This window comes from Ptychodera flava, chromosome 1 (assembly GCF_041260155.1).
Source record: "Ptychodera flava strain L36383 chromosome 1, AS_Pfla_20210202, whole genome shotgun sequence".
Classification (NCBI taxonomy): domain Eukaryota; kingdom Metazoa; phylum Hemichordata; class Enteropneusta; family Ptychoderidae; genus Ptychodera; species Ptychodera flava.
The window spans coordinates 50,173,982-50,198,248 of NC_091928.1; the positions used below are offsets into that span (position 1 = coordinate 50,173,982).

The 24,267-nt window shown below is 37.2% G+C and overlaps 1 protein-coding gene across 1 annotated transcript in view; it reads right to left on the reverse strand.

Moving 5' to 3' along the window:
- LOC139145413 (xanthine dehydrogenase/oxidase-like) overlaps nt 1-24,267 on the reverse strand; it is a 43,107-nt gene that overhangs the window by 8,162 nt on the left and 10,678 nt on the right. The window contains exons 3-22 of the mRNA XM_070716575.1: nt 23,728-23,824; nt 23,464-23,572; nt 22,923-23,111; nt 18,436-18,600; nt 17,572-17,713; nt 17,179-17,346; nt 16,021-16,097; nt 14,546-14,642; nt 14,246-14,346; nt 13,964-14,151; nt 13,441-13,651; nt 12,825-12,927; nt 10,735-10,786; nt 10,355-10,481; nt 9,990-10,109; nt 9,608-9,832; nt 4,912-5,103; nt 4,369-4,514; nt 3,641-3,722; nt 3,151-3,375 (exon numbers count right to left, since the gene is read on the reverse strand). Coding sequence (XP_070572676.1) covers nt 3,151-3,375; nt 3,641-3,722; nt 4,369-4,514; nt 4,912-5,103; nt 9,608-9,832; nt 9,990-10,109; nt 10,355-10,481; nt 10,735-10,786; nt 12,825-12,927; nt 13,441-13,651; nt 13,964-14,151; nt 14,246-14,346; nt 14,546-14,642; nt 16,021-16,097; nt 17,179-17,346; nt 17,572-17,713; nt 18,436-18,600; nt 22,923-23,111; nt 23,464-23,572; nt 23,728-23,824 — 2,816 coding nt within the window. The remainder of the gene's footprint in view (nt 1-3,150; nt 3,376-3,640; nt 3,723-4,368; nt 4,515-4,911; nt 5,104-9,607; nt 9,833-9,989; nt 10,110-10,354; nt 10,482-10,734; nt 10,787-12,824; nt 12,928-13,440; nt 13,652-13,963; nt 14,152-14,245; nt 14,347-14,545; nt 14,643-16,020; nt 16,098-17,178; nt 17,347-17,571; nt 17,714-18,435; nt 18,601-22,922; nt 23,112-23,463; nt 23,573-23,727; nt 23,825-24,267) is intronic.

Here is a 24,267-nt window from a genome sequence, read left to right on the forward strand (position 1 = left end):
ACATGGCTCGAGTAATAGCACATGAAGGAAATATTCAGGTATCTCTTGTTCAATTGGCTCTGGATCCTGATCTAAACTAGGATTATCAGTCACAAGTGGATTAGTAATGACCTTGTCCCCAGCAAGGTCGTTTCCAAGAAGAAGGTGAATCCCTTCAAAAGGCAAAAAAGGCCTAATACCTAAAGTCACAGGTCCAGAAACAAAGTCCGAAGACAAATAGACATTATGGAGAGGAACAGGAATGTAGTCATTGAAATCTACCCCCTTAATAAGAACTTTAGAACCTAAAAATAACTTTTCAGAAAACGGCAGGGTATCTGCCAACAAAGAGACTGGGAAGCCCCGTATCTCTTAAATTTTGACAGGGGTAGCGGAAGAAAAATCACTAGAAAGTGATATAAAACCATCATGAATAAATGGTTCGAAAATACCCATAATGCTATCTTGAGAAGAATTGACCTTGACCTCATTAATTGGGGATAAGAGGGGTTTAACCTCAGAAAATGTGTTACACACATTATTAGACTCTAATTGAGTTGATGAAGAAATAAAGCCGGTTGGCTTAGATCCACTTTGACCACTTTGACCTTCACGTTTTCTTTTCAATTTGAAACACTCTGACATTAAATGGCCGTCTTTCTTACAATAATTACAAGAAAGTGTACCAAACTGTTTGTCAGAAGGAGATTGAGACTTGGGATCTGATGATGTGGGAGTGTTACTTGAACTCTGTGAACTGTTGTCATTTGATTTTCTACTCTCCTTTGAAAAATTCTTGGATGAAAAGGACGAGTTAAATTTACCTGCATTGTTTCTGTATGAAAAGGACTGGGATGGTTTGCTGAGAAATGAAGATTTGTGGGTCAATGAATAATCATCGGCCAAACATGCAGCAACCTCTAATGTATCTGCCTTTTGTTCATTGATAAACGTCTTGATGTCACTCCGAATGCACCTTTTAAATTCCTCAATCAAAACAAGTTGTCGTAATTTGTCATAATTCTGACTGACCTTTTCAGAAGAACACCAACGATCAAACAGTTGTTCTTTTGTTCGAGCAAATTCAACATAAGTTTGATCCTTCACCTTCTCACAATCCCTAAATTTCTGACGGTAAGCTTCAGGCACCAACTCATAGCCCTTGAGAATTAATTCCTTCACAGAATCATAATTTGAAGCCTGCTCTACTGACAACTGAATGTAAATTTCTCTGGCTTTACCCACCAAAGCACTCTGCAAAAGCATAGACCAGGACTCCTTAGGCCAATTCAGACTCTGAGCAATTTTCTCAAAATGAAGGAAATATTTATCAACATCCTTTTCTTGGAAAGGGGGAACTAACCTGAAATGCTTAGTGATGTCAAACTTGTCTGAAGGGAAGAATTTTCCTGACTGTCCAAGCTCTAAACGTTTTATTTCTACCTGCAATCGCTGTTCTTCTAATCGCAATTCTTTTTCTCTCTGTCTTTCTTCCATTTCTAATCTTTCCTGCCTTTCTTTTTCTTTCATTTGTAATTCTTTTTCTTTCTGTCTTTCTTCCATTGCTAACTTTTCACGTGCCAAATCTGCCTGTATTTCTAACTCTAATTTTCTGAGTTCAAAGGAAGACTCAGGTTCATAATCTTTTAGGGCAGACTCCTCAAATGGCCTGAATTAACTAAATGTTTTGCAATCTTGAACTGTATCTCTCGCTTGCGCATAGATCTTTTGACTTCTACTTTAAGGAAATTTGCCAGTGCTATGAGGTTGTCTTTTCTGAGGGACTTTAGTGTGTCCTGATCAAGGTCCTCCATAAATTTGTCTGGCTTGAATTCCGCCATGATTAAATTTCGCTGAGTTCACAGTGTAAAGTAGTTTTGAAAAGGTAGGCAAAATGTTGTCAAACGGCTCAAAATATTCGTATCCCGGACGAGCCCCCAATTTTGTTACGTGCAGAGAAACGAACAAGAGGGTGAACTCAGCAGTTAACGTCTAAACAAAATTTATTACGAAAATAAAACTAATTGCTAAGTCAGGGATAGAGTACAAGCTTTAAAAGTGTACAGACTACTTATCTCAGCTGGGACGGCAAAGCTCCAGTCTCAGAGTTGTAACAGTCAGTTGGATGAATGAACAGTCCTTGCAGGCTTGAAGCTGCACAAAGTCCACAGTATAAATCCAGCGTTGGCAGTGAAGGTCTTGAAAAGTCTTGAGAATGACTACTGCTGAAGTTTAGTAACACACAAGAGACACGATCCCAAAAGTCTGACTGCAAGCCTGCTGTCCCAGTATTTATACTCATGTGTTTACATAAGCATATAAGAACAATCTAGAACTATTATTGACATGCTAATCACTGTTCTAAAATTGTCTCTCTTACACAGCTAACTAAATTTCCAGAACATTCAAAACATGACTAATTGAATTCAAGGTTGTGAGGTCATTAAGGGTAGTGACCTTGAGAATGTTCTAGACTAATTGAACTCAGGTCATGATGAGTGTGGGGGGAAATGACCTACATAACAATATGTTGAAAATAAAAGACAATTTTGTTTGCATTATCTATTCTCAGGAGTTTGAAGGCTGAATTTCAAAAAAGAGTTGATTATATTCATGATAAGCAAATTGAAATGACTCTTATTAAAATTGCAAGAACGTTTTTCCCAAATAAAACGTTGTGTTGTTATATAGTATTTAAACACTGTAATGAGAAAATTTCACAAATTGGACCAGGCCAGCGCGGGGTTCATTTTTTTAATGTTGAAAACGGGAGAAAAATGAAGCAAGTAAATCGAGCGTTTTGCGCAAGCTTGAATTATTTACACTATTCGCACACAATTTACGACTGCTTCAGGTGACCTAACTAATATTTTAATCTTGGGTTAACAAATTGATGAAAATTGAATGAACCTTTGCAATAAAGCGATTTCGAGCAAAATATGCTGTGTTATGTGCAACACTACCTTAATACTATGTCTACTCCTAACAAGACAAGTACTGTCAGTGTCATCAACAACCACCGAACCTTATTCGAAGTTAAAGCAAAATACGCTGTGTTGCGTGCAACACTATACCTATAGTATTAAGTCTTCTGTTAAGAAGACAAGTACTCTGAATCTATCACCAACAACCATCAAATTTTATTCGAAGTTGAAGATCCCAGAAACTTACTTTAACGGCCATGCCGTTCAAATCAGTTCCCTGGCTTCCCGCAGTTAATGGTGCATTGGGCACTGATGCTGTGCATGTATCCGAGATGTGAATACGATCTACCGGGATTTCCAAGACAGTGCTGGCGATCTGTATCATCTTAGTGTATAAACCTTGACCCATTTCAATACCACCATGACTGAGAAGAACTGAGCCATCGGTGTACACGTTGACCAAGGCGCCTGCCTACAACATTCACAAACATTGCGATTAAATAAGGGTTGTACATAATTTATCAAAGCGGAGGGTAGCATATACTAGTAGTTATACTGCAGAAAAAGCGCACAATAAAGAGTCGATATTACTCCAGTCCAGAAGTTCGTGACTACTGAATAACTTCATTTTGTTGTCGCCAGTGTGATTGATAAAATGCATCAAGTAGAAGTCTCTTGAACAGGTAGTATGCTTCACTTGGGTTTTAACCCATATTCAAAGCCATATTCTTTCTCACCTGATTTATTGAATAACCCTTTGTTGCGATGCCAAATTTGGTTGGAACGATGGAAAGTCCCTTCTTTCTCCCCTTAGTTGTTCTGTATAGAAACAACGACGGAAGTTGTGATGCTCAGCGAAAACCTACAGCTGACAACCTACTCTCGTGTCCAGCCGAAGGCTAATTGGCAAGCATGTGATAATAAACCAGATGTGAACTGAATGAGCTAATGTGGTTAACAACAGGTTGATTTCATAGTAGTACGCTTCACAGAACAACCAGAGAAGTCGAAAAGTTACATTCGCTACATCAAATTGGTCGGAGGTGGCGAAGCACCTACATGGTTCAGTCCATTGGCATATAGAATCATTAGGGTTAAGCTGTGGGAAAGAGTAAATAGCCAGGACCCAGGGAACACCGTTTGACTGGTGTCCAAAGGTTTTTGACTACTTAGCTGCATTCATGCTATTTATATCCATTTTACTTGTCATGTTAGAGTGAGGATGGGTATTGTTACCTGGGCAAGCTGACTACAGTAGTCATGAAAAATTGTGTCACCTGAACAATCCCTTTAGGAATGGAGGTGGATATGATGCAGTGTTCAGACAGGGCAATGAGCTTAGCAGTGGGCTTCAGGACCTAATGATAATTTTAATCAATCATCGAACCGCCGTGCATGGGAGGAGATACTGTGTTTAATTGTAGTAAAAAGATGAATCTTACTCCATTGGAAAGTCATGCCTTACCTATTGAAGTCACCAACAGCCTGAAGTCTTGTAGTGAAATTACTTTTTACTTGACATGTTTCCCAGCATTCTTTGATCGTACTAACTTTAAGCTTTTGTCCACAGATTGTGGTCTCGTCTTCGGACATGAAGTTGACTTCTCGTACCTTGAAAGAAATCAGTGCTCACAATTTCAGTGTTTTATTAGGAAAAACAATAATTTATTTGAAGGGCATTGTCGGAGGTTGACCTCAATAGAGCAAACGTTGACGCAATGGAGATACAACCTGGCCGTGACAAACTACAAGAGTTTCCCTTGTGCTGTATCCTTCCCTTACCCTAACCCTATTTCCGACGTTACTGATAGTAGATATTATGCCATTTGTAAAGATGTGCAATTTATGTACTTTCAGTGGGGAGCCTTGTTGCACCGGGAAAATACTTATACCTCTAGGTATCGGTTTCATATAAAACTGACTATAGCAGGTTGGATAACGAGTTCAAGATGGCAGTACTTTAATGTAAATAAAACCCCTACGTTTGAGCATCAACACATTCACATACTTTGAATTCCGGTAGTCCACAGCAGGCAGCAACCTTGCTGAGTACATTTTCGAATATCATCATCCCATGTGGCTTGCCAAATCCTCTCATAGCTGTATTCGATGGCAAGTTTGTTTTGCAAGCATAACCTTTGATCTTGACTCGGGGAACGCTGTAAACGCTTGTCATGTCATTCATGCTTTCAGTAATAACCTGAAGTTGAATAAAGCGACAGCGTGTTGGTGAATATTTAAGTAATAACCTCCTCGCATGCGGCCATACACAAGATTTTTTAACAATGCGCAACACATAGCAACATTTTAACATTTTTGTTTACGGGTTTAAAGTAGTTTCCTCCTTAGTTTTAGCGCGGTAAAAGGACAAAACAGTAACAAACCTTGTGCGATTGTCGTCGAATGGAAATTCTGTGCCCGGAACCGAGCATTGTAGACTGAAAGATACATAGGACACGTACTTGGCTTGGGCTGTGTAAACCACGCAGGCGACAAAACGTGACAGCGCTGATTTGGGGGAAGCGTAAGACAGAGGATCTTAAAACGTAGTTGTAAAAGCAACATTCTAAACATTTACACTACTCATGTAATGATCGCCATGTATTTATCTGTTCAGATGTAACTTTAATATGTTTAAGACTATTGGGATAGACATAACTTGAAAACATGATTTAACACTTGCCATATGTGAAAAATCTGTAGAGTGTCCGCAATTGAAGAACATGTTGATGTCGAGCACTACCACGCGACCTGTTGAAGAAAACCCAGCCTTGTAGTTGCACAGGACAGGGTGTCTCCCTCCAGATATTCTCATGTCAACTTCACGGTCCAACACGCACCTCACCGGCTTCCTTGTCCTAATTTGAAAGAGCGCGGACGATTCGAGTGAATTTTGATGATTCATATAACTCGATTAATAATGTACATTTAAGTTACACTTCAATGAAGTCTCTATGGTCCACAGTTGCGTGTGATACGATACACGGCGGCCGCCTTTTTTAGCTTACGTGTTCCTCCTTAGTTTTAGCACGATAAAAGGAGGAAGCAGTCTGTCTGTCCGTGTGTGTGTGTGTGTGTGTGTGTGTGTGTGTGTGTGTCTTTCTGTCTGTCTGTTTACACGATAACTCAAATACGTCTGAACAGATTCAAGTCAAATTTTAGTAGACAGGTACCATATGCTACTTGCAAGAACTGATTAGGTTTTGGTTAGTGTGGCTTGCATATTAATGAAGTTATGCAATATCATTTTTTTCATATAATGGTTTCCCTATGAAGACGGTAATGACAGTGTCGACATATATCAAGAAATACTGCACAAAATTTCATGAAACTTTTCACAGATGACAATCTCAGAACATTTTGATGGTACTGTGATTGTCAAGTCAATTATCTGCTCATTTGCATATTTAATGAACTTTTGTTTTCAGTGACATAACTCTGAAATGCCTGCACCAAATTTGATGATATATGCAACAAATATTTATCTGATATCTATCTAATTGTACTGAGAAGCATTTGGCAGTGTCAAGTTAATAAATAGCTCATTTTCATATTTTATGGACTTTTGTAATTAGTCATATAACGCCGAAATATATAACTGTACTAAATTTTATGAAATCTGCTGCAGATACCAATATTTAACTGTGGTATAAGACATTTAGTAGTGTGAAGTTAATTAAGGGTTCATATGCATATTTAATGAACTTTGTAATTAGGTATATAACTCTGAAATTACGCCACCCAATTCGGTGAAAACTGCAACAGATATTGATCTGATAAATATCTAATTGTGTCATGAAACATTGAGCAGTGTCAAGTTAATTAAGGATTTATTTGCATATTTAATGAACTTTGTAATTAGTGATATTACTCCAAAATTACAACATTAAATTTGATGAAACGTTCTACAGATTTTGATCTAGTAGATATCTCATTGTACTGAGAAACATTGAGCAGTGACAAGATACTAAATAGCTCATTTACATATTTTATGAAGTTTTGTAATTAGTCATATAATTCCGGAATAAATGCACCAAATGTGATGAAATCTGCTGCAGATACTGACCCAACAGATATCTGACTGTGTTGGCAGCATTTACTAGTGTGAAATTGATTAAGGGTTCATTTACATATTTAATGAACTTTGTAATTAGGTATATAACTCTGAAATTACGGCACCAAATTTGGTGATACCTGCTACAGATATTGATCTGATAAATATCTAATTGTGCTATGAAACATTGAAAAGTGTCAAGTTGTAATTAGTGATATTACTTTAAAATTACAGCATTACATGCTAATGAAACGTGCTAAAAATGTTGATCTGATAGATATCTAATTGTTCCATGAAGCATTGAGCAGTGTCACGTCAATAAACAGCTTATTTGCAAATCAAATAATTTTTTCAAATAAGTGCTTTAACTCTGAGAGTACTGTGCGAAAGTTGATTAAACCTGCTACATATAGTGACCATATATAACAGATATCTTATTGTTCTATGAAGCGTACTACTATTAATAAAACTGTTGTAGAACACGTGAGCACATTCAGTTCACATCTAGTTCTAATGCATAAAAAGATGACCGCCGTGTATCGAACCACACGCAACTGTTCTATGGATGGCAAAGAAGACTAATGTTGATGCAGATTTACTGGACTTCACAGGACCGATACTTGAAAAAGGAATACATTTTCCTAATATTGTGTATTGTGTTTGAAAAACCCTTTCGTTGTAATAATATACTAGTTTATCTTACCATAAAACAGTCAATCATCAAATCTTTAAAGCAAATTAAGGCAGTATGTACCTTGAAGGTGAAAGTGTCAAACTTTCCTCATAGCATCTTTCAACCTTTCTCTTTCAAAATCACGTATAAAAATCGGTCCGGCGGTCATCGTGCAAATTTTGGTACTAGAGAAACAAAGTGCAGACGATTAACCGGTATTTGAAATTCAAAATGGTCACCATCCTTGTGTTAACTCCATGGTAAAGGATACAATTTTCGATTTTCGAATAACTATTTTTCTTACATCAAAAACTTCAAAATGAGTCTCCACAAGTTGAAGACCAGAAAAGAATTGTAGAGGATTGAGAGTCCAAATATCTGTTCCCAAGGCGCATTCTACCCCAAACAGTAAATTTAATGACATTATAGTTCGCCAAAATCAAAGCATCAGATAGAATATTGTTTGCTCAGGCCGGTAATGTCTTATTATATAGTACAGATGACAGTAGTGCACCATTGGATTATTAAATAGGATGGTTTAAAGTAACCAGCTTCGACTGCTTTCTTAAGATTTACTTGCGGTGTAGTACATATTTCCCTTATGTTTAAGGTGAAATGCGCTAAAGGGGCAGATATTGGGACTTGTTTTAATGGTTTTCTTGTCTGACGCTTGTTAGGGCTAATTTTAAAGTTTCTGGTGTAAGAAAAAAATCACTGTCTGAGATTTTGGATAGTGGGAAACATCATTTTCCGCAAAAGATTGAGAAGGGGATAGTGGCCATTTCGAACTTCAAATACCGGTAAAAGTTAGGTAATTTGTTTCTCTAGCATCAAACTTTGCACGGTGACCCCAAAATTTTACTCTTGACTTGGTAAGAGAACATTTGAAAGTTTCCAAATTTGTCTTTCACATACGTAAGCCATCGGCAACTAAACTTAGTGAAGACATTTTGACGATGTATGTTGTGTAGCTTTTCCCATGTTTCATTCCCATATCGATGTGAGTTTCCCCTCTGCCATACGCTCTGACTCGTCAAATTGTTCGTATACTCACTTATGTGCTGCGACTGCGCAAATTGCAGCTGTAAGCGATGATCTCGTGCTCTTTCCTCCAAATCCTCCACCAATGCGTGCAGTTTGACACCTTATCTTGTTGGCTGGATATCCGAGTACACGTGATATCGTTTTCTGTTAAAAGAGGTAAAGACAGCGTGACAAATCGGAAAAGGACTAAAATGCCCTTGTTGCATCATGGGCATCAGAATCAAAAACTGATACAGAATAGATGAGACAAGGCTACATTTTGTTAGGCTCCAATAAGATGAAATTCAACATGATGAGTCATATTAAAGGGACAAAGTCGCACTTTTGGACCTTTTTGTGATATCAAGAAAACATGAAATACTTACATAAAGTATTTCAGTGTGCAAAATGACTGTAAATAAATGCAAAAGTGTCAAAAATGACCCCTTTGCTGAATGTAAACATATAAGTTAGTTTGTGACCTCAAGACAAAATGAATTTTTCCTTTTCACACTTGCTTTCCTGTGACAAGTAAAGATTGCCATGATGTAAGGGGAATCTGCTATACTTTTTAGAGGCACCGCTAATCAAGATTTCGTTAAAAAGCTTGTATGAAGCCCTATCCTAATGTAACAATGTATGTTCAGCCATTCATTATTAGAATTGTTCAAGGAACTTGATTTTTGTAACACACTAAAATGTTTCACTTAATGTTTAATCTTGTCTGGCTGCAAGCAGAGTTGAGGTTTTGCACAGTTGACCAGTATTTAAGCAAGTTTCAAGAAATCAAACAACACAAAACTACTTATCATATTGAATAAAATTCATGAAAAAAGGTACAAGTGAGCGACTTTGTTCCTTTAAATAGAGGAAACACACACACTCATTCGGAGAACATTGCCTTCACGTAATAAAAACAGAATAATTAAGGACTCTGCCGATAATTTTACGTACTGAATCGCCATACTGGTCTTGCGTTGAAGCGATCACGTGGATACTTTGATCTCCCAAGTCAGGAATGACGATACAACGATGTGTTTCCATGTAGAAATGCTCCTGTCCACCAAGTCTCACTTCTCCCTCGATGACGTTTTCAGATGACGCAAAACCCTCTTCAAGGCTAGGACCGTGATGCATTTCGTGCCATGGCTCAAAGAAGGAATCTTTCTCGATTGCTTCCTGAACGGAGTGTATAAGACAAAGAGAAAAACATGAAGAAGCAGGATATCTATATTAATATGTCCTGACACACACACATATAGATACAGTGACTATGTGTATTCGCTGTTCTATGTTGTCAAAGGTACGCCATGAAAAAATCAAATTTATACTATACCTCGATTGTAATAATGGGTTCAATGTCTTCATATTCTACTTTGACCAGTTTTGCAGCTTGAGTCGCCAACTCTTTAGTCTCGGCGACCACGGCAGCAATGACATGCCCAACACAGTGTACCTTTTGGGAGACAATTTTCAGGCAAAGCAGACAACATAATGTGAGTTTCACTCAATCGCTATCTTCATCTTGAATATAAGAAAATTTACTTTATAATTTTGAGTCTAGTCATCAGAGCGGAACCAACTTAACACTTTCAGAATAGGCTTTTGTCACTGACGATACTGAATAATTGTGAAAATTATTATAACATCATTCAAATATATTTGTTTACATTATAAATGATATTTTTGTAAATTCGTTACCTTATTTGCAGCAAAAATTTCTTCGTCTTCACATACATCTGATAACACGTTTTTGCCCGGGATATCACTAGCGTCAACAAGGCACACGACACCTTCAAGTGTCAATGCTTCTTTTGCGTCGACATGCCTGCGTATGTGGGATAAAATGAATGAAAACCTTCTGTAAAATATGAATTAAACACAAGTCTTTTCAAGATATGAGTTCTCATTTGAAGCGATCTGCTTATCTTGGGAACATACAATTCATTTCACGAGAAATTCCCGATAAATTCTTACGAAATAGCGAAAAATAAAATCCCGTAAACTTCATTATAACATTAGTATCATTCTGAACGAGTGTATCCAAAAAACAGACACAGCACAAATTTGAGATACATTACAGGATCTTGGCGTGGGGTTTCTCGCTGGTTACTAGGCACACGGCGAGCTCGTCTGCGAAAGAAAACATACACATGATTAAACGGTTCTACGACAGTTACCACCCAGACAAATACCCGCTGGACAATCACCACCAGACATTTACCCCCGGCTAATTACCACCAACCATTTTCCATCGAGACATTTACCCCGAAGACATTTAGCACCCGGATATTTACCCCCTAATAATATTTATAACGACAATATTGCTTTGTCGAAAGCGTCAAATGGGAAATGATGAAAAAAGAAGGCTCGCGATTGTATGTACCCCCTAATAATATTTATAACGACAATATTGCTTTGTCGAAAGCGTCAAATGGGAAATGATGAAAAAAGAAGGCTCCCGAACAATCGCGAAACTGCCTTTGCATCTTTTCTAGTACTGGCAAATGTTACCATACATTCTGATTTGTACCTTTTCAAATTTTTACCCTATGCCTATCAGGGAAGCGAACCCACACGCCCGAAACTAAAGACCCTCTCTCTAACCACTACGCCACGCTGAGTTGTCTGCGGCTGTCAGTGGAAATGTTAATCTCGAAATTGACACTGTATGTCTAACCATGCATTATATTATAAATGAATATTATAAATGAATAATAATAATATAAAATTTAAATAGATAAAAATACCAGCAAAGCAAGACAAGAAATGTAAAGTGTAAAAACAATTAAATCAGGTAAAAATTTACATGGTTAAAATGGTGAAAGTTTCTGCAGAGTAAAAACAGTCAACGTAAAAAAATGATTAAAATTTTACGGAGTAAGCATTAGTAAATGGTAAAAATAAATCACGCATCAAGGTTACTGAAAAATGATGATACTTCCAATACATTAAGAATAGCGCTTTAAAAAGGTGAGTCTTTAAATCGCGCTTATGAATGACATTAAAATAACAACTATATGATGTTAACGGACTATGTATCTATACGAATCATTTTATCGCCTTACCCTAAACCTAACCTTTACCCTAACAGACAACTCATAATATTTTTCTCTTTTTCGATTTTTGTCTTTTGTTTAGTCAAAACCGAGTTGCACCGAAAGTTACACACATCTTCAGTTTCATGTTTTACGGGTAGAATGTGTGTTAGATGTTTCATAAAATATTTACAAATTCCTTCATCGCTAACATATAAAATACACTCGATAACGCTGTTTGTATCATAGGCAGTCTCTATGCTATGTCAAAAAAAGTTGAAACTGTTTGAAAATAACGATAATCAATCAGACATCCTTTCAAATTAACTTTTAAGAAAGGGAGTAATTATCCGGGTGGTAAATGTCTCGTGTGGGAAGTGTCCGAGTGGAAAGTGTCAGGGGGTAAATAGTCGGGGGGGGGGGGGGTGGGTAAATGTCCGTGGACTAATTGTCCGGGGACTAAATGTCCTGCCTGTTACCGATTGAAGCGTGAAAATATCGATTCTGAAATATCGCTAATTGCGTATCATTTCAAACATTCTCAGATATTTGGACTCTAAAACTTTAAAAAATTCTTTTACATTCCACCACTTGAGGCGCTCATTCTGAAACTCTTTGTTTTCACCGTCTTGTATTTGTAAAAATCTAAAATTTGCTTTAACCCACAAAGTTAACACAGGAATGGACACCGTATTGAATTTCACGGTAGGTAAATAGGCAATTGTTCTTCTCTGCTACAAAAATTTGCATGCCGACCTCTGAATTCCTTTTGTTTCCAAAAGAATAATAGCTTAAATTGCCTTACAGAAAGTTCGAGGACGTTTAAGTCCTTCTATTTCGATGTACGTACTACCTTAATTTCCGTTAAAAGCTTATTCAATCTTTATCAATAGGGACATATATATATATATATATATATATTATATATATATATATATATATATATATATATATATATATATATATATATATATATATATATATATATATATATATCCATATATATATATATATATATATATATATATATATATATATATATATATATATATATATATATATATATATATATATATATATATATATATATATATATAACAGAGAGGGACGTTATCTAGAGGATGTAAATTTACCTGATTTTAGAGGGATGTCATCAATAAAAACTGCTTCTCCGGTAGATTGTTGCTTGCATGAAACATGACCTAAAGGATCCCCGACGCCTCCAAAAGCCCTTCCCTATTGATAATAAATCAAGCATTTGATCTATCAGGATTCATAGGATTAAAATATGTAAACTTTGTCAAACTTATAGTGATGTGTTACATTCCAACTTACTGCAATATATTACTATTATTCTTCATTATGTATTGCTTGAATTCTTTGAGTATTTGAGAAAATAATTTGATAATGTGAATTATGATGCAGCTACATGATAGATATTGCGAAAGATTGGCACACCACAACAATTTAATTCTACAATTAATATGCTTGTTTGATTTAAAATCTATTTACAATTAAAAAAAAAACCGTATGTGTTTGAGCACATTCGCCGCCACAGACTGTAAAGATTAATAACGTAGGTGTATGGTGGGGCGAAATCTATCTTTTACTGATACATGTATCACAAACGTTTTGCATATAATAACAATTATATACTATCTTCACCGTCCACACAACTAATTAAAAATGATATCTTAAAGAGTTCAGCAAACTCAGCATGAAACAACTACAACAAGTTTGAAAAGTTACCGCTGACGTCAAAACACCCGCCGTTTCACTTCTTTCGAAGCATGAGAATCTCTGTGATGTGATTTTATTTACGTCGGCATTTCTTTCCTCATTAACAGCGAGGTAAAATTTACACAGAAAGCTTTTTATCATGGTTACACCATATGAAGTGAATTTAAGGAGCTTGTCAATTTCAGCGAGAACATCTTCCATAAGGTCACAGGTCCATGGTCTGAAACAAATGATTGTGAAATGATATCACAGGCGTGAAAGCTTCTCAGTCATTGGGTATTACGTGTCGGAAGTGTACATTCTTAACCAATTACAAAAGACGTCAAAAGTTTCCCTCTAACGATCATAGTTTGAATTTCTCAAATTTATATCATCTCGGCATAACAATATCACTTTTACTAATTTATCCGGTAACCAACGTGTGCTCAGTATTGAACTGCATACCGTTAGATATAAAGAACAACATTATGGCTGATGGCGTGTGACACGTGTACTGTCTGTGACAAGTGCATTTGAAAAGAATTCCAAGTACCTTCCTTTACAAATGGTAGATACACTGCTACAGATGACAGGAGTTTCCTTAATACCACCAATACAGAGAGTAAAATCTTGAACAACGTCTGACCCATTGTTGAAAGTAACCGTCATTCCAGCATTAAAAACATCGTTAGTGTCACGTCGATGAGGGATATTCGTCTGGTATCCATGGATATACTGTTCCTGCAAACGAGGTAAGTGTTACAAACTACAAACTATCCTATCGTTATAAAAACTGACAAGTTTTATTAGCCATTAAACAAACTTATTTTCCTACCTCAGCAGGCTTTGGCAACAAGACGTGTACAAGTACTTCATCGACTTTCAGACGAGCCTTCCCTATGTTCAGAAAGTCCAGCAGCGCTTCTTGCTTCTCTCCTGCAAAGTAAATCGTTTTCCCAGTAATACGTCTTAAGGTAAAATGTGCTTCGGTTTCCGTTTCGGAGAAACCTATTCTAATAGCAATAATTAACAACAGAGACATAGGTATATTGGTTTACTGTAAAATTGTGGCTTCGAATTTCTCAAAAGTGACGGCATTGGCTTGCCTTGATCTTTGACAATGATAATTGCTTACCATTCTGAGAGCAAATAGTTACATGACATCTTGAAGCAATAAACAATGGCAGGACATCAGACAACCTTGAGGCTGATACGATATGTCCGCCAAGAGTCTGAAAAATATAAGTGAGTACATGAATTTGAACTTTGCAATTTATCCTTAAATAACTTCCTTGAAACTATTGTCACAAAATCTAGCAAATACTTTTAGGGGTAGCAATGTAAGGTACACCTGCACGAAGGGAAGTGGCTTGTGGCGTGACATGGCGAGACTCTCTTGGTACAAACAAACACCCAATGTATGCTTAATGTGCTCACGTTGTTTACAACAGATTCATTACATTTTAGTGCGTTTCATAGAGCAATCAGATATCTGTCAGATCATTATATGTAGTAGGTTTCATCAACTTTCGCACAGTACACTCAGAGTTAAATCACTAATTTCAAAACTTCTTTTAATATGCAAAATAGCTGTTTATTAACCTAACACTCCTCAATTCTTAATGGGACAATTAGATATGTATCAGATAAACATCTGTATCACATTTCATCAATTTAATGCTGTAATTTCGGAGTTATATCACTAATTACAAAGTTCATTAAATAAGCAAATGGACCAATAATTAACTTCACACTACTAAATGCGTCACAACACAGTCAGATGTCTGTCCGATCAATACCTGCAGCAGATTTCATCAAATTTAATGCAGTTATTTCGGAGTTATATGACTAATTACAAATCTTCATTAAATATGCAAACGAGCTATTTATTAACTTGACACTGCTCAGTGCTTAACAGTACAGTTAGATATCTATTAGATCAATGTCTGTATCAGGTATCATCAAAATTGGTGTAGGAATTTTAGAGTTACATCACTAATTACAAAAGTTCATTAAATATGCAAATGAGCAGATAATTGACATGACACTCACAGAACCATCAAAAGTTCTTAGATTGTAAACCGTGAAATGTTTCATGAAATTTTGTGCAGTATTTCTTGATATATGTGGACAATGTCATTACTGGAAGCCGTTATATGAAAAAAAGATAGTTCATAACTTCATTAATATGCAAGCCTCACTAACAAAAATCTAATCAGTTCTTGCAATTAGCATACAGTACCTGTCTACCAAATCTGACTTGTATCCGTTAACCTGATTTTGAGTTATCGTGTAAACAGACAGACAGGCACCACACAGGGACAGAAACCGTTACGACATTAGCTCACGTGTGTGAACACGTGAGCTAAAATTGACCGGCACTTACCACCACGCTTGAGGATATTTCATGATCGAAATCAGATGAATTTAAGGCATAGGAAAGTTTTATATCGGCAACTGTTGTTATTGTTTCATAATACCGTATCGTATCATAAAGGTACTTTCTTTCGACTTCTTTGGAGTCTATGATTCTGTCTGTCTTTCTAATTACCCCTCCGTTGACCCCTCTTGTGAGTGTCTAGGTTTGCAAAATTTTTTTTCCATACGTACAGCAGTATTCCTTGTGTGTATTCCACCTACAGTCCTCAATACTTCAAAGACTGCTTTAAACAACCTTCTGTCTTCTTCTGAAGCCAAAATACAAACAATGAAAAATGGTTATTGATCATGTCACACTTCCCCATTGATCTGTGGATTTATCAATATTGAAGTAGCCAATAGTTTCAGGAAACCGATTGTGATCTTTTTTCACAGGCACACGAATAACTGGTAGTACTTTGACCTCATAAGCAGGGCCATAAGGCTGACATTAGCTCAAAAGTTAGTGAGGCAAGGATTCTCAGAAAGTAGATTAGTGAAATCATTTAAGAAGTTCTACGGTAGATACGGAGATGTTGTATCAAAATATGACCTGTCTGTTACTCAAATGATGAGTGACAGCAAACCAAATTTTGACTCACAAAAGTAATTTGGTGAATTCACCAAATAACAATGGATTTGTCGCTTTGGGTCAATCTTGACGGGTGCTGCTAGCTGGCAGGGTACGCTTACCCATTCCGGACACCTGGTACCACCACTTTTTTGTGGTTCAAGATGACCCCATTGCCTTTGTCATTTTCAATATGTTCCTTGGACCTGGTAAATTTCTTAGTTACCTTGAATGATAACGATTATTGGACCTGATTTGATGTCTATTTCTATGATTTCAGACGTATTCAAAGCTTATGCTTCAATTATTGTATTTATTTTACTAAAAAATAATTACAGTAACATTGCAATTTACCATAAACAAAAAATTATTTTGGGAGAATGCACCTTACGTAATGTTTAGTTTTCAAATTGTTTATACGATTAAAAATGTTAATGTGAAAAGAATATTTGTAGATATAACAACAAATGTGGATTACAATGAATAAACATACATACATGCCTGCCTGCCTGCCTGCCTGCCTGCCTACCTACCTACCTACCTACCTACCTACCTACCTACCTACATACATACATACATACATACATGCATGCATATAAACAAAGTGATATCGAATCCTTATATCCCTTGCCATGCAGGGTTCAAAATTAACTTTTTTCTCTAGTAGTCCATTTGGGCTACCATTTTCTGAACTTGGTAGCCCAGTGACAATGGTTGGTAACCCATACATATTTTGCTTTTCCCACTTATTTTGCACGTCCCTCGGATGGCGTACTTACGGGAGACACTTTGATTTATAACTTGCAGATAGTCCATCAGCCTACTAAATGTTACGGCGCCGCCAATTGTCAAACCATCACTTGTTCTGGATACAGTGTTCATTTCTTGCACGTGAGAGATGCAAATCATATTGGAGTGCTTCGGGTCATTTAGAACTACATCGAGACCTGAAAGTGTACAGGGAACAGTTCATTTTACAGCAAATTAGAAGCCTCGAACGTGTGACTTGTTATCATACTGCAGAATCTACAATTTCAAATGATTATTACTGAAACTTAAAGTGGAGGAATGATGTATTCATATTCATGATAAAAAAAAGACAAAACAAGATTAGAACTTTTCAAGAGTTCTCACGAAATAAACAAAGTGGTAACCTTTACATTGTTACTAACCTATGTCATTGTAGCCAGCAACGATGACTGCATCCGGGTATTCATGTCGGAGCTGCAGTAACTTTTCCAAACTGGTTGGTCGAAACCACGTAATGCCATTCATAGAAAACTTCCAAAAATGCGCATTGTACGATTCATCGACCTGATAAGTACATGTCCAAAAAATTCCATCGATTACAATCACCTATGATGAATGACGAAATTTATTGAAATATTTCGATGGCGACACTTACTATGTAAATGGGTCTATCATGACAACGCTATCTACTTCAATATCAGGTCTACGCCTTTAACTTGAAGATATTGTGTCCTCATACAAGAATTTAGTAGGTATACGATAAACATACCGTAGCCGAAGAATTTATACCGGTCGATTATGACCTTTTCTCCTATCGATTCATCACCTTTGGCCTGATATTTTACAGCGCATTGAACTATTCTTTCAGCGTCTATAGAGTGTCTGATGCAAACAAAGTTTCAAGCCGAAGAGGGAGTTCCCCTAACCTTAATGATTCATAAGCAAATTCCCATAAAACTTGTCCTCTACATCACCATTTATGCAGCTCAAATCAGAATAAACAGAAACATGCTTACGGCCTAGATCTGATACGGTTCAAAATCTAATGTGTCTAAATCATAGGAAAATTACTAACAACGCTTTGACGTTTGGACACTGCAATAATTAATTATGGAAATCAAGATTAATGATATCAGCGATATCCACCAAGTGTCATCTGGTATTAGGTTATCGAAAGTGTGGTTTGATCAAATGTTCCCAGGAAGTCATAAAACTAGGCAAGGTGACAAAATGTCTTAAGTACAGACAAATCAGTAGACACAAAATTTCACAGCGACTCTACTCACGAGAAGTTCTGGTGGAAATATGAGATCCTGCGTCTCGGTCATGCTTGCCGACTTGTGCTTTTCTTTTCCGGTGACACTGTCTTTGGTGTCCTTAGATTTGTCACCAGTACAAGTCTTTCCTCTACAGCATTTTTCACCTGTCGACTTATTGCAACATCTGCTGTCCTGGTTATGAGGTAAGATAGACAGAAAGATAGACAGATACACAAATAGAGAGACAGACAGACAGACAGACAGACAGAAAATAGTTTAAGTAGATACATATTATTATTATTATTATTATTATTATTATTATTATTATTATTAAGCATTTTTATAGCGCCATATATCCACTAATGAAGTGCTCAAAGGCGCTTTGACATAAGTAAAAAACTCACAATTTTTTTTTTAAACTCCGATAAAAAAAACACGTAGAGCAAAATAAAACGTGGACAAAACAATAAAAAAGCGTCAAACAATGGCTAGATTAAAATCCATAGACGTGTTTAAAAAGATGAGTCTTAAGCAATCGTTTAAAATTATCCAGGGAAGTGCACTGTTTGATGGAAATCGGCAGGTCATTCCATAATTTCGGTGCAGCGTAGCTAAATGCACGGTTACCAAATGACTTGGTTGAAACTCTCGGTAACTTCAACATGCAACTATTCTCAGAGCGGAGACAACGAACCGGTCGGTATTTGGAAAGAAGATCACACATGTAAGGTGGTGCACTATTGTGAATTATGCGAAATGTATGCAACAAAATCTTGAATTCAATGCGCTTGTTGACCGGCAACCAGTGGAGCTCGCGAAGGACAGGAGTGATATGATTGAACTTCCTGGTTTTGGTGATGAGGCGGGCAGCGGTATTCTGAACAAGTTGTAGCTTATTCATACTGTTTTGAGAGATTCCATAGAGGAGACTATTACAATGATCTAGTATCGATGTAACAAAAGCGTGGACTAGGTGTTTAGTTATGTCCATTGTCAGATACTTGCGAATGTAACTGATGTTCCTGATATGAAAAAATGCAGATTTGCACACAGCATTGACATGGCCATCCATACTCATTGAGTTATCAAATTTAGCCCCTAGATTTCTTGCAGAAGCAGTTGGTATGATGGTACAGTTGTCTATTTCTAATGACTTTGATTCATGGTCCAGTTTTGAGAGATTCTGACGAGAACCGAAGAGCAGTACTTCCGTCTTATCGGAGTTCAGTTTCAATAAATTTGTGGTCATCCAGTGACGAATGTCTTCTATGGCATTTTCCATTATGTTGATGCTTGAATCGATGCTGGTTATTTTGAAACATTGTGTCATCGGCGTACAGATGAAAGTGTACATGGCGTCGCCTGATGAGATCGCCAAGAGGAGAAGTGTAGACTGTAAACAACAGAGGTCCGAGAACAGAGCCTTGGGGAACACCGTAATGCAATGACTGTGCTGTAGAGAAAGATTGGTTTATCTGGACTATTTGTTTTCGATCAGACAGGTACGATCGAAACCAGGATAATGCAGTGCCATCAATGCCAATGGAATTTGATAATCGAGATAGGAGAATATCATGGTCTATTGTATCGAATGCTGCCGAAAGGTCTAAGAGTACAAGCATTACCACTTTCTGCTGATCAAGTGCAAGCAAGATGTCGTTCTGCACTCGCAACAGTGCCGTCTCAGTACTGTGATGCTTTTTGTATGCAGATTGCATTGGTTCATGAAGATTATTAACAGACATGTGATTGATGAGTCTTCTTGACACAACTTTCTCCATAATCTTAGATAAAAACGGTAGATTTTAAACTGGACGATAGTTCTTGAGAACATCCTGGTCTAAATTAGAGATCTTCAGAAGAGGTGTGACGATGGCTGTTTTAAATTTGTCAGGGAAAGTGCCCGTAGAAAGTGACAGGTTCACAATATCAGTAATAGCAGGCAGTACAGTGGCAAGGCATTTCTTTAACAATATTGTAGGTAGAGGATCATGGGTGCAAGATTTATTTGGAGAATTGATAATAATCTCATAGACTTCATCAGCTGTTGCCGGATCAAAGATCGATAACTTATTAATATCTGCTGAATAATTTATAGATGAACCATCATGGTGTCTGAGATCTGAACTGATCTTCTTTATTTCGTCATTGAAATACCATGAAAATCGTTCGGCGAGATCTTGTGGAGATTCATGTCTTGGAAGCGATAATTCTGAATTTCTGTGCAATAATGTGTTGATGATGTTGAAAAGAGATTTCTGGTCGGACATCTTCTCATTAATAAGATCACGAAAATAATTGGTTTTTGCGTCCGCTATCATCTGACGGAGCTTTTTGCAATGATCTTTATAGATTTCTCTGTAAACACAAAGTTGAGATCTTCGCCATCGCCTTTCAGCCTTTCTAGTAAGTTGTTTCATCAAAGTGATTTCATCTGTGTACCACCGAGTATTTGGTCTGATTGTTATCTCTTTTATCTTCTCTGGTGCATGACGATTTAGAGTATCAAGCATAGAAACATTGTATTGGTCTAGAAGCAAGATCAAAGATGCTGCTGGTGACCTTATGATAGGAGATAATTCGAGTGTTTTACAAAAATCTGCCAAGTCTATATCTTTAATTCGACGAGATGTAACTACCTTTCTCGTGGAGATGGGTTTCTTGAGAGGAAGAGCAAATCAAACTGCAAAATGATCAGAAATGTCCGGATCTTGAATGCAAATGTTGTCTTCAGGGGTGCTATCTGGTTCTCTGGTGATTACCAAATCCAAGATGTGGCCACGTTGATGTGTTGGAACTTTAACATGTTGTGTCAGGTCAGCATTATCGAGAATCTCATTCAAACGACGAGCGCTGGTTTCAGATTTATTGTCAACACGAATATTGAAATCGCCTGCTATCAGTAGTTTCTTCGTTGAAAGTGTCAGGTCAGCCACAAATGTCGTGAACTCATCCAAAAAAATTGAAACGGTAGAAGTGCCTTTCGATGTGGAGGGAGGACGATAAATAATGACAAATTTCCAGTAATCCGTGGCATAGTTCATAGAAGCTTCTAAATACTCAAATGATTCGAAACGGTGGTGATGTTTTTCCTTAGAAACTTGCAAGACTGACTTTGACAGAAGGGCGACACCGCCACCTCGACGGGACTGTCGTGGCACTTGGAGAAAATTATAACCAGGTGGTGTGATCTCTCCAATAGTGTAATTATCACTCTCATCACCGCGTAGCCATGTTTCGGTTAGCAAAACCACATCATAGTCATGTTCACTGATAAAGTCCGATATTTGCGAAGACTTATTTTTGACAGATCTGGAGTTGACAAGACAGCAGGTAAGATTCTTGTAACTATGGGGAGAATATCGCTTGCACAATGGAACATTTATAAGGTTCTGATGAAACACAGATCTTTGCGGGTATCGACTGATAGATGATCTTGATGTTAATCGAGTTGGAATGTAACGATTCGTACCTGCTGTTGTACCACGTCTTGTTGAGCGTGATTTACATATTCCCAGAGATCTCAGCTTGTTCCATACGGTTGAATCAAGTCTTCTGTAATGGTAATTGGCATTCACACTTATTCTTATGGTAAAAAGTGAAAGTCTTGTGTAAAGTAGAGAACGCATTCTTGCATTAAAAACAGTCCAAGAATCAAACAGGTGTAGAAGCGAGCTGGCTACTGCAGGAACCCGCCCGGCGTCGTGGAACTTGAACAGAAAAACACGAAAAAGGAATCCAAATCTCAACGAAATACACAAAACCAGAGCCGTTGGCAGTCCAGGACACTTTAAAAATCCACCGAAGAAAACTCAAACAAATCAACGCTAAAATAGAATAAAAAACTATAACACTTCCAGGAGACGTGGTGAGATGCAGCAGTCAGCGCAAACTCAAAATAGATTGATAGGTAGATAAGGCAGACTTTTGGGGGCTGTTACATTTTGTATTTGTTTTTGTAAAAAGCTTCGTGCTTTTCCGATTACTATATATGTGTGTACTGTGTGTGTGTACTGTGTCTGTGTGTCGTCTGCTCCACGCACACCGTGTTGTTCGGTCGCGCACAGAATTGAAACATCTAAGTCGGTTACTGTGACCAACTCTTTTGGGTTGGAAGCAGTGGCCGACTGGTTTTGTGCACGGCCTAGCAGCTAGGCGATGTTGCCGTGAGTGTGTGGGGGTTCGAATCCCGTTTGGGTTATAGTATAATTTACATTTATTAATAAGTTGATAATAAAGATATAGGCTCATACATATAATTAATGTATGTAATTGTAAACTTTTACTACTTAAGTGACAGTGTACTAAGAAAACGTTTCCCTGCATCATTTTCTAAGAGCATTGAAGCCATACTTTCCATAGGGAAAGTTACTTGCACAATACACCAAAATACAGAGTTAACTGTTATAAATAACATATTATTTACATGCTGTAAATCTATTGATCTAAATATTCTATCCATCACGCATCTAAAGGATGCATGCATGTTTGGCGAAAGGTCTGTGACGTCATACCTGACTGAAACTGTAGAATCCATTCAGAATGGGAGCATATCCAGTACAACGACATATCATTCCCTCCAATGACATCTCGATTTCTTCTTTCGTCGGTGCTGGGTTGTTACGAAGTAAGGTGTACATTGTCATCACCATTCCCGGTGTGCAAAAGCCACACTGGGTACCATGGTAACGGATCAGACTTTCCTGGTAAGTGGAAGACATACTTGCTTAAATAATTTTAATCAGAGTGATCAGAGATTCGAACAAGGTCGAAGATTATTTACTTAGATTTAATTTTGTGCGTTTAACGACGGATACAGTTTACTTGCAAAATTACATTACTGTATCTGAACCCCCACAAATGTAAGATTAGAAAAGAATCGTAAAGTTGCAGAGTCCGAATATTTGTCCTCGAGGCGCGTTCTACCTTAATGCTACACTGGCAAATACGTTTGTTCTGAAAACAACCATAGGCTTCAATAACATTCTTTCTCTGATTATGAAAGTATCAATAATATTTACAACGACCAGGGTTTATACTTTGATTCATTCTAACCTGTATGGGATGAAGTCTGTCTCGTACACTCCCTAGTCCTTCTATAGTCGTTACTGCCATGCCATGGATTGAGCATATCGGCACAAGACATGCGTAGACGCAGTCATGACTACAAAAAGAATGTAAACATTTATACTGTCAAGAAGGTGCAGCCGGTCAGGATTTCATATTGTTGCTATTTCATTGTTTTAAAAAGTCTACAAGAGGTTTATATTGAGCGTGAATGCAGAAGTTGAAAATGTCAATAAACATTTCACATCATACCTTATTTCCTTAGTGACTGGATGAACTCTTGACAGCATCACTGTACATGATCCGCATCCTCCCTCTCCACAAGACAGCTTAGCACCTTTCAGATTTACTTGTTAGAGTTAAGGAGTTAGTAATGACACATCAAAACTGATCCAATGATAACTTTAAATAGATATAAATACATTACTAAGCCTTACCGAGCCCGAGGAATGAATAGATTGTTGTCAATCACTCTAGGGTTATCTCGGACAATTGCTTAGTTATCGTACCAGGTGTCCGGTATAGGGAATCTATTCTGCCTGAAGACTACACTTGTCAAGATTGATTAGGGACTGGAATCCGTAGCACAATTCGGCCAACCAATAAACCAATTTGCATTTTCAAAAAAAAAAAAAAATTGAAATAGAGCTAATTTTTAATTTTCAAATGGTTTTATCATCTTGATTATTAAATTTTAGGCCTATTTCTAAATTTAAAATATTTGGGCCGAGATTGAAATATAGGAAACAGGTGTATACTGCTGTGAAGATGGCACTTTACGGCCATTCAAAT